General features: G+C 40.0%; 1 protein-coding gene across 5 annotated transcripts in view; it reads right to left on the bottom strand.

Moving 5' to 3' along the window:
* Positions 1–16,894, bottom strand: part of CORIN (corin, serine peptidase) — a 128,590-nt gene that overhangs the window by 94,934 nt on the left and 16,762 nt on the right. For 4 of the 5 annotated variants that reach the window (XM_066632035.1, XM_066632036.1, XM_066632034.1 and 1 more), the window contains exon 2: positions 11,145–11,289. The exons of the other annotated variant lie outside the window; for it this stretch is intronic. In XM_066632035.1, coding sequence (XP_066488132.1) covers positions 11,145–11,265 — 121 coding nt within the window. In that variant the 5' untranslated portion in view covers positions 11,266–11,289. The remainder of the gene's footprint in view (positions 1–11,144; positions 11,290–16,894) is intronic. 5 annotated transcript variants of the gene reach the window in all.

The following is a 16,894-nucleotide window of genomic DNA, read 5'->3' as shown; positions in this document are numbered from 1 at the left end:
ATGGACACAGTGTCTGTGCACAGAGAAATTCCACAGTACAGAGCTCTGCTTTTGTTTGTATATACATTTTATTGAAATTTTCACAATACATTATATCTATAGTAGATCCAAAACATCAAGTTTCAATTCACTCCTTACATTTCTACATATTTTTTTTACTTCAATATAAATTTCATTTCCACTCCCCCCTCCCTCCCCACCCCGGACTTCCCACAACATTTTAACCATTTATCATTTTATTTTTTTACCAAGATAAACTTTTGTTCATTGTATAGTTCTTATTAACATTCTAATAACATTAATGAACCCTTGACCTTCCAATTTTTCTCCAAGTAGGCTTCAAATTTATACCATTCCAAATGAAATTTCTCTAGCATTTCATCATTCAAACTTCTCGTAATTTTATCCATTTCCATCATATATATCATCTTTTGTAGCCATTCGTCTATATCAGGCACTTTTTCTTGCTTCCAATACTTCGCATATATCATCCTTGCTGCTGTCACCATATACCATAATAAAGTTCTATCATTGACTGCTATTACCTCTAAGCTTAAACCTAGCAAGAACAATTCCGGACTCTTATAAATTGTGTATCTTAATACCTTCGTGACCTCTATAAATATCTCTGACCAGAAATGCTTTGCTTTTTTACAAGTCCACCACATATGGTAGAAAGACCCCTCATACTCACGACATTTCCAACATTTGTTAGATAACTTATTATTCATATTTGCTAGTTTTTTTGGAGTTAAATACCACCTGTACATCATCTTATAACAATTTTCATTTATATTATTGCATATCGAGATCTTTAATGATTTCTTCCAGAGATGCTCCCAAGATGTCATCATTTCTTTATTTACATTCACTGCCCACTTCACCATTTGTACTTTTACAAGTTCATCTGCAGTGTACCATTCATTTATCAGTCTGTAGATCTTTGAAATTTGCTTTTTCTTTTCTCCCAGCAGTATCTCTTCTAGTTCAGAATTTTTTCCCCTAAAACCAACAGTTCTCTTTTCTGCATCAAATAGGTCTTTAATCTGTCTGTACCCAAACCAGTCATACCTAAAAGTTAAATCGTCCTTTTTCTTTAATTCCACCTTCCCTCCCTCCATGTCCAAAATATCTTTGTACTGTAACCAATCTTCTCCTTGAGAGGTTGATGTCGGTTTTATAACTTCTGCTGGAACAATCCATAGCGGCTTTTTTTCTCCCAGGCATTTTTTATATTTTTCCCAGACCATGTAAATACTCCTTTTTATGAAATGATGCATGAAGTGTCCATCCATTTGTTTTTTCCCGTACATCAAATATGCATGCCACCCAAAAATCTTGTCATGACCTTCTAAAGATAAAAGTTTTCTGTTTTTTAGATTTAACCATTCACTAAGCCATGACAAACAAACTGCTTCATAATGCAACCTCAAATTTGGCAGTTGAAATCCTCCTCGTTCTTTAGCATCACACAGCACCTTCATCTTAATTCTCGGTTTTTTTCCCGCCCACACAAAATTCAAAAGCTTCCTCTGCCAATGCTCAAACATATTGAAGTCTCTAATTATCGGTATTGTTTGTAAAAAGAACAGGATTCTTGGTAGCACGTTCATCTTAATCACAGAGATTCTACCTAGTAATGATAAATTCAACTTATTCCATCTTAACATATCCTTGTCGATTTGTTTCTACAGTTTTTCATAATTATTTTTATACAAATCTATATTCTTCATTGTTAACTCCACCCCTAAATATTTCGTTCTTTGCACTACTTCACATTCGATCAGGTTTTCTATATCTTTTTGTTTATCTTTACTAACATTTTTACATAGAATCTTGGACTTTGATTTATTTACATAAAAGCCTGCTAAATCTCCAAATTCCTTTATTTTTACTAACAGATTTGACAGTGATTTCATTGGGTTCTCTATTATAAACAACACATCATCTGCAAAGGCTCTATATTTATATGAAAAACCTCTACATTTCAAACCTGAGATTTCAGAGTCCTCTTTGACCTGTAAAAATAAAATTTCTAACACCATTATAAAAAGCAATGGAGACAGAGGGCACCCTTGTCTTGTACCTTTTTCAACCTTAAATTTTTCTGTGTTGTCAGAGTTTACAGTCAACGAGGCTCTCTGGTCACTATATATTGCCTTAATTGCCTTTGCAAAGTTCTCGCCCAAACCCATCTTGTCAATTAATTCCAGCAGGAAGTCCCATTTCAGATTGTCAAATGCTTTTTCAGCATCAACAAAAAAAAAAGGCAACTTCTTTCTCTGGGTGCTTGTCATAAAATTCTACAGCATCTATCACCATTCGCAAATTATCTTTTATTTGCCTATTTGGCAAAAAAAACCTGCTTGTTCTTCCGATATCAGCTCACTTAACGTTTCCTTCAACCTTTCCGCCATTATCTTTGCAAAAAGCTTATAATCATTGTTTAAAAGTGAGATAGGTCTATAGTTCTTGACATTTGTTAAGTCTTGCGCCTCTTTTGGTATCAAAGAAATATTTGCTTCTCTCCATGTGTCTGGAATAGATCCCGTTTTTAAAATCTCGTTCAGGAGACTCTCTAACATGACCACCAGGTCTAATTTTAAAGCTTTATAGAATTTTGTCGTTAGGCCATCTGGGCCGGGAGCTTTTCCCAGCTTGGTATCTTGTATGGCTTTCAATATCTCCATTTGTGTAATCTTATCGTTTAATCTGTCTTTCATTTCTTCCTTTATCTTTGGCACATCTAGCTTTGGCAAATATGTCTCAATTGCCACCTTGTCTATTTTTTGCTTTCCATATAATTTGGCATAATATTTATAAAACTCTCTTTTTATTCCATGATGATCCACTATATCTTTACCATCTTGACAGATCTTCGTAACAATTTTTTTCTCTTTTCTTTTCTTCAATTGCCATGCCAAATACTTCCCTGGTTTATTTCCTCCTTCAAAAGATTTTTGTTGGAGTCTTTTCAAATTCCATTCCATTTCTTTTAATGCTAATGCATTTAGTTGTTCTTGTAGAATCTTTATTTCTCTTAATATAGACTTTTTCCCTGGCCTTCTCTTTAAATCATTTTCTTTTTGCTTAATTTTCTCCTGAATGTCTTTATACTTAAATTCTTTTTCTTTTTTCCCCCAACTATTTAAACTTATTAGGTTTCCTCTTATCACAGCCTTATATGCATCCCAAACCTTCCTAATTTCTACATCATTGTCCATATTAGCTTGAATGAAGTGTTTGGTCTCAGTCTGTAAATATTCAACATTTTTCTGCTTTGTTAATAAGTCTTCGTTAATTCTCCATATCTTCTTTCTAGCCTTCGTTGCTGCCTTCCATATCATTGGATTATGATCAGAATTCTGCTTAGGCAGTATATCTACACTGTTAGTTATTAAGGTTAACTCTTTAGACATCCAGATCACATCTATTCTCGAAAAAGATTCATGCCTTGTCGAATAAAATGTATAATCTCGCACTCCTTGATTTAATTTCCTCCATATGTCTTCCAAGTTTTCTTGCTCTATCAATTCGAAAAAAGATACTGGTAGTTTGCCTTCCTTTCGTTTACTTTTAGTCTTCCTGTCTAATTCTAAATCCACAACTCCATTTAAATTTCCCATCAATATTGTTTGTTCATAATAGATTTGACCCAGATCCAATTTTAACGCTTCAAAAAAGCCATCCTTAGCTCCATTTGGTGCATATACTCCAACTAATAATGTCTTTTTGTAGTTCAACATAACTTCTATTGCCAAATATCTTCCTTCTGCATCATTAAAAATTAATTTTGGTTCTAGCTCTTTCTTTAAATACATCACTATTCCTCTTTTTTTTTTTTATTTGTTGCCGAGATAAATTCTTCCCCCAAATTCTTATTTTTCAAAAGTTTATAATCCTTTTTACAAATATGTGTTTCTTGCAAGCAAACAATATTTGCCTTTTGTTTTTGTATCCAATGAAAAATTAATTTTCTTTGCTGTGGTGAATTTAGTCCATTCACATTCCAAGAAATTAGTTTGTATTCCATCGTTGATATAAAATTAAACTTTATTTCTTTTTTAGTCCAAATCTTTATTATTCACCAAAAAATCTTCCATCTCCCTAACTGTTTTAGTTGTAATCCGTGCACCCTTCAAATAAAAACTTAATCCTTGTGGAATTTCCCATCTATATCTTACGCCTTTACCTCTCAACTTGTCTGTCAATTTTCTGTATTTTTTCCTATCTTGCACCACTTTCCTTGGTAGTTCTTTCATGATCCCAATTTCTACCCCTTTTACCTTCAAAGGGTCCCTATAGTGCTTTCTCAATATTTCTTCTTTAGTTCTCTTTGTTATTAATTGCACTATTATATCCCTAGGCAGGTTCTTTTGGCGGGCATACTGGGAATTTATTCGGTACACCATGTCACATTGATATTCCATTTCCTCAGGTTGTAAATCTATAAATTCTGCCAAGATTCTAATCACTTCTTTTCTATCTTCTTTTGTATCTTCCATTAAATTCTCTGGCTCACCTCTCAGCCTTAGATGGGTCTCCATAGCATAACATTCCAATTTCAGCATATAATCTTCAAATCTCTTAGTATCAGTAGTCACTCTGTCAATCTTTCCCTCTACTTCTTGTGTTTTCTTTTCCATATCTTGTACTTTTTGATTTACTGTCTTCAACTCAACTTTAACTTGTATCACTTCATTTTTGAGGTCTCCTATCAATCCTTTCATTCCATCCATCATTTTCTCCATATTTTCTGTTATTTTGGTACACATTTCTTTCATAGAGTCATTAAGTTTCTTCTCTAAACTTTCCATTGCCATTTGCAGATCTTTATCTCCCTTTTTTGCCATTTTCGAGCCGCTCCAGGTAAGTGCTCTTTGTCTCTCTCTAAAGTCATACAACATGTAGCAAGCGTTTCCCTATCAAAACTCAGTATTTCCCACTTTCTATAATGCTGTATAGTCAACTTAATATTGACATTCAGAGCTCTGCTTTTGACACACACACCAATGTAAGCAAGCAAACACACATACAGGCAGTGCAAGAGGAGATTTAATGAGAATATAGAAGATTTGTACAGGTTTCTCATTCCCTGCAATGCTCTCTTACATGGTGGAGAGGCAGGAAAACAGGTCTGGAGTGCTTCTGCATTAGGTGCTGTTTCACCCACATATGGTAGCAAAATATCAAGTATGCATTTGTTATAGAAACTTTATAGAAAATAAAAAATACAAATCTGGTTGTGAACATTTAGTCCAACTTCCTATTTTTAAAAAAACTAATTCTCATAACCATAACTATTAATAAACCCACGGCATCTTTTTCATTTGTTTACACGCACTCACAAATGCATGAACCCACATTGAGGAAAAAATACAAAGATTGGGGTGATTTCATGTTTCTATCTTTTCCTTCTATACCAGCATTTCTCAACGTTTATTCCTCATCGTACCACTTTGCATGATTCACCTATTGGAAGTACCACCAGAAGTAATGGATGATGACATCATCACCAGTTCCGGGTTGAAAGACCAGGTGCAATGTGACAAACACCAGTAAGAGGTTCAGGGTGGCCAGGAATGTATGAAAAGCATGGAGCTCTGCCAAACCTCCTACAGATGTTTGTCACATAACATTGCTAGTCTCTCTGCTGGGCTATTTGGGGGTCCCAAGTAGGGGGGTCCCACAAGTACCACTAGAAACACTACTCTATACTCATCTGTAAATGTAATGTATGCATGAATAGGTAAATATCTGTCAACTGAGAATAATATTTCCTGCCTCTGATCAAGTAGCATACACTGATGCTACAATAAATGTGCCAGTCTTTAAGGAACCACAAGATTGTATTGTTTTTATTGAAAGGATAATTTCAATAAATCCTTCCTTAGAAGACTCGCTACATCAATACCGTTTAGAGATCTCCACCCCTTTTCCCCTTGTGGAAAGCAAGTTGTCATTGTCGATCCATTCTCCTTAAAATAATGTTGAGACCAATGAACTCATATTGTGATTCTGCGCAAAAGATGTAGATTATCTTCCTCAAGTTAAACTCAGTTATTCCTCAAAAACATTATATAATTAAAGAGGTACATGAACTGATTACCACTGCAGCACATGTCTGAGATACTGAAAGCTGAAAAACATCTGTACCTAACCAGATTGTTAGGTACCTAACCAGATTGTTTCTTGGAAGTTCATTTCTAAACCTATACATTTCAGTAACAAGCAAAGGATAATCATTCCTTTTCCTCGCTGCCACCATCCAAGAACTAAAGCATTTCATAAGCTAAACAATTCCTCTTTTAATAGTTGCTTCTACCACAGATCACGTCAGAGACTGTTGTAAAAATAGCCATGCCTTTCCAAAGATATCTCAGTGTCATCTTGGGGACACCATATCAGACACAGTTCTTTTAAAGGGAGCATGAAAGAAAAATCCAAAAAAGAATGACATGTCCACTTGCATGCATACAGTTGGAACTGCTGCAATGCACTGCTGTTCTGGGTGGGTGGGGGGGAACACTAAGTTTTTTCAGGCGCAGGGACACTTGTGTAAAGCAGCTCCTCCCCCTGCCTTCAGAGCCAGTCACAGCTACCAAAACCTTTGCTTTCAGAGCCATGACTGGCTCTGAAAGCAGGGGGGAAGGGCCACTTTAAACAGGCGTCCCTGGACCTGAAAAAACTTAGTGTTTTGCCCCCCCTCCACGAACACCACTTCTGCAATGAACACTAAAAGCAATAATTCAGCCATGCATAACATTTTCTCCTATGCACATACATCTTTGGATGCAATGCAACAAACATTTAACTCCTGTCAGTGTGCTTTACCTTAGAACTGTAGGCTTTAGCCTTTTCAGACAGAATCAGTCTTTAACAGCCCAATCCTTTTATGGGATACAATGGTAGATCTGGCGATCTGCCATCATATGCTGTGATCCACTGGCGTGACATGAGATCTGCAGAACTGCCACCATTGCAAAGGCCGGGAGGCCATGCATGAGCAACAGCAGCCCACGGAATCTCTACCGTCATTGGTAAGTCAGCAGAGGGGCCATATCAGGATGCACCAGGGGTGGGAAGGGGGTGGATTTTGACATCACTCACACATGCCCGATCTTATCCCTTCCTGGCCTGAACTCACCCCCAGAGACTCTTCAGACATTTCAGACAGAGCTGGCATAGATCTGAGGGGAACTATTGAGCATCTGACAGCATAAGGAGAAGTATGTAAAACATTTCTTTGCTCATGTCTCCTGGGCATCCTGATCCCTGGTTGGACCATAGTATACAGTGTATGCTGCATCGGTGTCACTGCGTGGTCTGGGCTGGCCCTGGATGGGATTAGACCATAAAAACAGCCTACATAGGACCTATTTATTTATTTTTTTATCAGATATGTCTCTCTGTCTTCTCTTATCTCAAAATCCAATCCTGCTGTCTCCTGCAGGAGACAGATTGTGAAAGCAACACTCCAGCTCATAGTAAGGCAACTCAAGGTCCTTCGCTGGTTCAATCCATGGGTCTGTCCAATGACCTCATCCCCATGCACAGTATGCCTGCTAGCCAATTCAGGACTAAGACCATGCTCCTAATCACTTGCTCCTGAGGAGGTTCAACAGCTCAAGTCCCAGGGAGCTAGATGCAAATAGGTAGGAGAAAGTAGGTTGGCTGGTTTACTTATCCTGCCTCTATACCTTTCCATACTTAATGTCATTTGTCTTCATCTGATAGGTTCTATACACAAGTAGATTACATAATAATTCAGATTTTCATTAGTGAAAATTTTTTTAAAAAATTTTTGAAGATGAAAAATATAGAGGATAGAAGAGAAGCATTGAAAAAGAATTAGAGAAAAAGGGACAGCACAATCCTGCTCTCTTTATGGAGGGTAGGGCACATAGGAGCAAGGGGAAATGGTAAATAACTGGGATAGGAAGGAGGAAACGGCCTGGGCCAGTTGACTACACTCTCCATCCTCTCCCCTCACTTTCAGATGAGTAATAGTGGCAGGTAGTAAGGGCTGCCCTCAGCCAGCTGGGTGTCATTGGCAAATGAGTGAAAAACAATAAATTATCAACATTGTCACTAAAACAACTTTTTTTCCATAAACAAATCTGCTAATTTAGTCAGTTGGACTCTTTACTGGTACTGGTCAATGCTGACTTTCATAGGTATACCAGTTTTGCAAAAATGTACTGCTTCTTGGTTTTAATTAGAGCGCAATACCATAGCCTTCAGAGACTGAAGGTTGCCAACAACTCATTCCCCAGTCAAGTGACATTAAATCTGGTATTTTTCTTCTAGTTTTATGCATTTAACTGAACCGTTAACTGACCATTTCTCTCTGGAGAGCATAACAGTGTAAAAGGTTTCTGGTACCTTTCTCCCATCTATGTTTTCACTTCATAGATGAGTGAACAGAACAGAGGATTTGAAGGCTTCAGATGGAATGTTAAATACCAAGAATTAAATTTTGAGTATCATGCTTCCTGTTTGGCAAGCTTGCATAATCTTAATCCACTTCAGTCTGTTCTTTGGCTAAAGGCAGATCCAACGACTTTTCAAGTTATCAGCCAGTACAGTCATTACTTTTAAAATGTTGGTTTGCCCAACAATAGTTTTCTCCTAAACAAAATATTAAAACCAGAGGCTATAAAATAAAAAAGAGGCTACCATTCCAGTTGCAAATCATCCCACGCAGTTTAAATAGAGGTAGAGATAATAGTAATGGAGGAGGTCTGGTCTAGAGGGTCTGTCCTGGAGGGCAAGAGGTCTGGTCTAGAGGGTAGAGCCTCTGTTAGCCTGAAGATAACATCAGAAGGTCGCCAGTTCGAGGACACTGGCAGCTCCCTGAACGTCTGAGAATGGCGAGACCTTGAAGCAGCTGACAAGCCCAGCTGAGTGATTCCACCTGCTCTTGGTGTGAGCAAGAAGCGTCTTGGCTGCCCTCCATGTGAGAGATGGAGCTGCTTATCAGCCTGCATAGGAGAACTGGAGGCCAGAAGTGAGACCAAACCAGGAAGATCCATTCTGACATGTTGTTGGTTCTTGAAAGAGAGAACCTCTATGATTGTAAAATCCCTTTGAAGGATTTAGAAATGCCTGCCTATGTAAACCACCTTGAATAAAGTCAGAGGAGTAATCCAATGACCAGAAAGACAGTATATAAATACCTATTATTTATTTATAGTAATGGCTAAACATGCATTTGTTTTGTTGCCACACATGCTAAAGTTTCAATGTAATCCAAATACATTGCTTTATATACGTATATATTAACACATCATTCTTGAATGTCCATATTGGACCAAAACACAGCCATAGAAGGTAGAACATGATCCATGGGTCAGATTGCTATGAAACTCCAGAATAAGGTTCTGTAGAGAACCCCTCATGAGGTTTAAGACAGTGCTACTCTTGCCCAGTTGTACAGCAATAGTTTTTGTAATGCAGGAGTTCATCATGATGTTCCCCATAGATATGCCTTACTAAGGGCGCAGTCCTAACCTTGTATTAGGCCAGCGCAAGTTAGGCTGGCATGTTTGCGCCTCCTCATGTGTTGGCTGTGCTGGCACACATACCAGCCCACAGGGGCTGCATCCAGCCTCTGCACCAACCTGGGGAGGGAAGATTGCGTTGCTGAAATCGGCCAAAGCATGGGTCTGAAGAAGTGGGGAGGAGACGGGAGGGAGGTGTTCTGGGGCAGGGAAAGGGCGGGTGGAGGGCATTCCGGTGGGTGGGTGGGCAGGGATCAGGAGGTGGGGTTGGACCCAGCAGTTATGCTGGATCCCAACCCCGTTTTCCGAGCTGCACAGAGCAGCTCCAAACCATTCCATTCTCCCCAGACTTGTGTCACCTCCTAAGGTGGCACAGGTCCAAAGGAGACCCATTGTTGCTGTGGTGGCTTACCCAGGGGTAAGGGGAAGATTTTCCACTTGCTTCTGGCTGAGCCACTTCTAACCCCAATCTTGCGCTGGATACAGTGCGGGTCTCCTGGCCTGCCTGTTCTAGCGCAATATAGGATTGCACTGCATGACTATACAACAAGAGAAATCAACTTAAAATGAGAACGTTTTGTCTTGGCACTTAATCTTTACTTTGAACTTATTATGTTTCCTTTAAAGATATAGGACATTTCAACTAAATTCTTGCAACAGCTTTAAAACAAATGTACAGAAGATAAAAATTGGATTTTTTAAAAGTCCAAATAAATATGACAAGTAGATTTGAGTGTTTTCTATGCATGTAGCCTATGTGTGTTTACTCAGAAGTAAGTTCCACTGTGTGCAGTAGGACATACTCCCCAGGTAAATTTGCATAACATTTTAACCTTAAGGTAGCTTGAGCCAACTATTGTCCTCAGATAGTCCTCTGAAAAGATGTTGACCCTTGGCAAATTTCTCAGTTTCTCCTGCAGAGTCTGTTTCTTCTCAACTATGGTTCTGTCGAAAATGTTTCAGAGGCAGCACCTGAGTCACTGCTCCTGCTAAAGAAAAGGTCCCAGAGCTAAACTTCCCCCCCCCACCCCACACATATGTGCGCTCTCCATTGATTACACCTCTACTCTTGCCTACCAAAGAAACATATTCACATCTGGAGATTTTTCTTAAATTATTAAAAAAGCACTTCAAGCAGCCATTTACACTAGGGGTGTCCAAACATTTTGGCAGGAGGACCACATCATCTCTCTAACACTGTGTTTGGTGCTGGGAAAAATAATTAATTTACCTTTAAAATTTGAATAAATTTACATAAATGAATATATTAGAAATTGAACTTATATGAATGAATGAAGATCTCACATTAGCTCAAGGCCTATAAAAGACCTTGCACAAAGCAAGGCTGGCCTTTTCTCATATGTGAAGCAGCGGAGGGAGCCCTCGGCCCGCAGCTTGCACAAGAGGTCAAACAGTCGGCCCTCGCACTGGGAGTAGTCACATCGGGCCAGCATGGGCTTCAGCAAGTCTCCGGAGGGCCAGAGGCTCATTGGAGACTGAGGGCTCCCTGTGGGCTGGATCGGGGCTCCCTGAGGGCGGAAAGTGGCCTCTGGGCCAGAGTTTGGGCACCCCTGGTTTACACCATCTAGTTAAGTTCAGTATGTTTCTCATTTGTTCTCATTTACATTCTACAGTACTCACCTACAAATGTGAGAAGAATTACCAACAAAAGTACAAGGGCACAGATGCATGGAATCAATATTAGTAACAGCAGTCGAAAATACTTGGCAGAGGCCAGTTTCTGAGAGCAACCATCCTCCATATTGTTTTCATCTGTTATAGAAGCCTGAAGTACAGAAAAGCACAGTTTTATCATTTCTGACATGAATAACAACTAAGTAAGTATGGCTACTTCGACATAATGGCTACCCCATTCAAAATACAGGTGTGTGTCACTTAACAACCTTCCACTTAATGATGGGACACATTTATGATGGTGGTCAAAGCACAACAAAAAGGCTTTTAATGAGGCATGCAGGACTTCCACAGCCTGCAGCAGAGTGTCTATTTACACAACTTATTTACACAAATTTACACAACAAGAGGCTTTTAATGCAAAGAAGAGGAAATCTATCTCCAGTAGCCTGTGCAGCCAGCTAGTTTCTGGCAAGCAGTGTCTGTTTGCACAACAAAGGCACTAGATTGGGCTGGACAACTTAACAACCTCATCACATAACAATGGGGATCACAGAATGTATCCTGTTGTTAAGTGATGCACTCCTATATTGATAAAATTAATGAGTAGAATGTATGCTATGATTGAAAAATGTTCATTATAAGGAACTACATGCTAGAATTGCTTTGAAATCTGTGGTTCAGATTAAAAAAAAAAAAAGTAGCTTTTTAAAGCAAACACAAAACAGGGTATTTTTGAGTTTATCCAAAAGACTGGACCAGCTGTCCTAAAGGATTTATTTTTAGAGGTGTTTAATACACACTACTGTACACACTTCTTTTTTAAGCCTTTTTTGTAATTTTAATAGGAATCTAGGACAAATACCAAATCTTTTATAATCTCTTTGGAATAGAAAGGTTATTAATTGTAGACCATGCACCTCATCAGTTGAGTGCTCTGAGCAATTATACAACTTAGTAACCAAGAAAATCATTCATATTAAAACACATTTCTGTTGTGTTACATGCATGCAAACAATGATTTTTTAAAAAGCTAATTTGCCCATTGCCAGAACAATGCTCTATCTCAAACATATGGAGGATTCCTTTGGCAGTCCAAGTTACTTTACTTGTTATTTTCCTAAATGAGAAGCAAAGGCATTTAGTTCATTCTAATATATATAATTTAGTTTGATTACAAGCATGAATCAACACAAGGACATATCCCACTCTCAAAACCAGTCTCTCTTTCTCTAGGCCACACTACATTTATCCTCAAATGGAATCATGAACAGCTCCCTCTTTTACATCTAGGCCATTCTATAGAAACAGGGGTGTATCCCCGGCCCAATTAATCACCCCCACACCCACCCGTTCTCACCAACAAAGAAGAACTATAATTCGACAACAAAAAAACAAAACCCTTAAAATTGGGTTTAGGCACCTCCATCACTGGCCTAACCACAAAGGGAGGTGGACTGCATCAGCAATGGATTGCAAGAGGTCCAGGGGACAGATTGAGGGTGTGCTTCACCCCTAGTCTGTCTCTGCCTCCTTCCAGCCCACTTCTGATTCAAGCTGCAATGATTTTTTTCTCACTCACCTGAACAGGAAGAAAATTATCCCCCTCCTTACCTTGCTCCCCGTACAGTTTCCTTAAAGCCAGAAGTGTCCCTTTAAATAAAACCTGAAGTCAGAGGCGTACCTGGAGGGGGGCAAGTGGGGCAAATGACCTGAGTGCCAACACTCTGGGGTGCCTCCGCAAGCCTCCTCCCCCCCCCCCGCTGCCTGTTTTTAAAGTGAAAGAAGCTGGCAGCTTCTTTCCTCCTCTCAACAGAGGAGGGGTGCCCAGAATCACTGCTGGAGAGGCAGCAAGCTGCTGCCTCTCCAGCAGTGATTCAGCACCAGACTGGGTCACCCCCTCTTCCCACCTCCTGTATAGGAGGAGAGGAAACGGGTGCCCTAGAAGGGCAGCACGGTGGGAGTTGTGACTCCCTGTGTGCTGACGCCCTAGGGTGCTCGTTTCTTATCCTGCAGAGTAGACAATATGGCACCCTAGAGTGTCTGCATGCTGGGAGTCACAAGTTCCAGCACGCTGCCTCTCTAGGACGTCATCTTGTCTCCTCCTATAAAGGAGGAGGGGAGAGGGGGCAGCCCCAGTCTGGTGTTGAATCGCTGTTGGAGCAGCAGCACCTCACTGCCTCTCCAGCAGCGATTCTGGATGCCCCTCCTCTGCGTTTGAAGGCATCCCTCAGAGCGGCGTAGAAGCGGAGTGCACCACTTCTGATTTTGGAGGAGACGTGAGCTGCGTCCCAGGCCCTGACGGAGACTTCTGCGCTGCTTGTAAGTGGTGCAGAGGGCTCCACTGGAGTGGTCTGAGGTTGCTGGAAGCGGCGCAGAAGGCTCTGTTGGGGTCTTGGCTGCTCCTTCGTTCCCCCCTTTTTTCAAAGGGGGAGTGGAGGAGGTAGCTGCATGGAAGTAATTGTGGTGATGATGTCACTGCAATTACTTTTGGGTCAGTGGCAGGGGGAAAGGTAAAGGGGGTGTGGGGGCAGAAAAGGGGGGTTGCCCCAGGAACGCCTCTGCCTGAAGTAATGCACTTCCAGGTTTGACAGAACCACACATGAAGCATAGTAAGGAGATTTCTACAGCACCATGGCAGAGTCATATCCAAACCTGCTTCCTGGTCCTGATCCACCTACATGGATTAACGATATCATTGGCACAGGTCCAAGTTAACCCATTACTGCTGATCCTGCATCTTACCCCAGGATAAAGGGACAAACATCCCCTTACCCCAACCCCACGGAGAGCTCTAGCAGTCAAAAATCCCCAGTGGGATACAGCAAAAGCCTCTTCAGCTCTCGTGCACTGCCATACAGGGATTTAGGTAGGATTGAGTTAATTTGATTTTGATTCATTCATCCATTCCATGAAAACAACATTCCTTAAACATAAGAGAAGTCTCTTGCAGTTTGCAAACAAAAACTCCGGCAGCTTTTCTTAGAATGGAGACAGGTATGGTATCTATTAAGGCCAGGGCTGTCGTAGCTATAATTTCTTATTACAAGAGAGTCCTGGTCATGCCAGAAAATTGTCTTCCTAAACTCTGTTTGGTCGAGCAGTGGAGAAGAGGAGGCTGGGCCACTCTGGTGCAAATGCTCCTAAAATCTAAAGCTCTTTCTACTGACATTTTTGTCTTTTCTGAAATAAAACAAATGCTAAGGGAATGGATGTTTAAACTGGATAATGATCAGGAATAGTAAGCTCTTCAGATTTTTCCCAGTTGTACTGTTTCCTGAAACCAAGTCACTCAAGAGTGCAATATTTATATTCACTTACCTTTGCCTCCTTGAGAAAGGCGTTCACTGAACTGCGTTTTCAAACTATGCCAGCTGCAGTTCTAGATGGCAGATATATGTCCATTCCAGGCATTTGAGGCTTTGTATTTGTGGAGCAGGACAGATTGAAGATATTGTACATTACCTGCTTCATTGTCAGCTTTATCCAAATCCTAGGGTAAGATTTTTGGAGCCTATTTTGGCTACCCTTCACGGGGAGAACACACTTACGAAATTGTATTGGTTACTTTCCGATTGTGACCCATCGGTCACCTATAGTGTGGCGTTGTTTGCTAAAGCTGCCAGAACTATTCGTGCCAACTACCTGGGGGAAATAGCAATAGATTGTAAAGGAGATTCCTTAATATGATGGGTGTAGGTGCCTTTTGTGCTTGATTTTGACCTAATTTTATCATTTTATCGTTGTTTGTATCTTGATGTATTTTTGGATTTACATGTTTTATCTTATTGTGATGGCTATTAGCTAATACAATAAACAATCTTTGACTTTGTTTGCAAACAAAAGAAACCCTTACAAAATGCCAGCACACAAACAAGAACAGAGAAAATTAACTATTGATTAATGCTCAAAGCATAACACAAAGCAACAGTCTCTCTGGGTTAATTAACACGTTGCAAGTCAAGACAAAGTTTTTCTTGTTTCCAACATCATAATTCCAATAAAAGAGTTGTCATTTATAAACAATTTATGTTTGTTACTAGAATGCAGTTAGTACTATATTGCTAATTATGACATTATTATGAAAGATATCTTTGATTAGCTACAAAAAGCTAAGAAAACTGTACTTGATAAGCTGGCTTTCGCATACAGCTATTGTTACTATTACATTAATAATTTCCTTCAAGTATTCCATTTGATAAAATAGAGAGCTGTCTAAGTAGTTAACCTTTTATAAACTGCTGAGTAACATAATTTAGAAACATGTAGGATACTGACAGCTCTGTGGCCAAATACTGAAATATATCATCTGATCTCTTTTTGCCAACAACTTGCTATCATTACCAATCTCTCTGTACAATATGCCAATCATCAAGGAGTCATCAAAGTTGTCTCACCATGGGGGTGAGAAAGGCAGCGGCAACTGATGAATTCAGAGCTGGTAGGGTTAATGTGTTATATTATTCAGTGGTTTCACTAGGGTTTGTGACACCCAGTGCAGGAGGACAGCACATCAGCCCCGTGATGGACCTCCTCCCGTGCAGTAGGCAGGGCAACAACCCAGGTGGTGGGCATGGTGATGTACCATCGCCCAACTCTCCTGGTTTTTTTGCCATATCTTTTGATAGAATAGAGATATTTCAAAGTGGTTAGTTTTATTGTATTCTGCTGTAGATCACACATTGAATGGTATATAACATGATGGTATTATTCTTACAAACCACAATTTTAGTGATTTTGGTCACTAGTGCTGTCACCCCCCCTCCCCCAGTGTGCGTCACCTGGTGCGGGCAGCACCCCTTGCAACCCTAGCGATGCCATTGTTATTATTATAACACATTATAATGATTGTTGGGGTTAGTGAGGTTAATATAATGATTGGTGGGATTAATATTTTATTTATACACAGAGTGCATTCCACTTCAGCACAGGTGTTCTTTGAAAGGTGTGCTTAAGAATTTTCCTTGCACTTGTGCCTCATTTTGACAAAGCCAGTCTCCCACTGGTGTTTAGAATTGCAGGGGGCAAGCATCCCATCCTCCCCTATGGACATCCATGAGAGTTTTACATGTGTTTAGGCAATATTTTTAGTCGACTCGGGGCACCAGCAAAGTCCAAGAGACAACCAGCACATGAACTGAAAGTGTTTGAAGTGCAAAGGGAGTTTCTAATTTGGAGTTCAGAGGTGATGAAGACGGAGACTAGGGAGAAGAATCAGAACTGACAGCAAGTAATAGTAATTAACAAAGAATAATTCCTTCTCAGTTTTTTAAACCTTTAAATCATGGTTTAGAAACTGCTTTTCTTACCATTGCAGAGCTGCAAGCAGGCAGCCTCTGGCAATTAGAATGGCTATTTCCAGGTTGCAACCCCCTCCCGTGGCAGCCCCAGAATGCCATGCAAATTGTTTAATGCAACATTTAATCACTTCCATATTGCACTCTTCAGGGTGCCAAGGCCAAGGGTAGGAGTCACGTGCCTCTGCACAACCTGAGAACAGATGTTTTAATCACCAGAGACCGCTGCCTGTCACTCTACAATGGTAAGAAAAGCAGTTTTTAAACCACAATTTAAAGAGATGCTATTTTTAATTTTTTTTGTAGCAGATTTCACTATCAGCGATTTCTGGCATCTGTGCGGGTTCTGGGAATGGAATCCTCATGGATGCCAAGGGCCAACCTGTATATTTATAATTAAGCTACAGATGGTAAGCCAGGATGATGCAGTGATTTGAGAGTTAAACCTAGAAGATCCAG

The sequence above is a fragment of the Tiliqua scincoides genome, chromosome 6 (assembly GCF_035046505.1).
Source record: "Tiliqua scincoides isolate rTilSci1 chromosome 6, rTilSci1.hap2, whole genome shotgun sequence".
Classification (NCBI taxonomy): Eukaryota; Metazoa; Chordata; class Lepidosauria; order Squamata; family Scincidae; genus Tiliqua; species Tiliqua scincoides.
The sequence above is the reverse complement of the archived record's forward strand: the minus strand, read 5'-3'. Positions and strand labels throughout refer to the sequence as shown.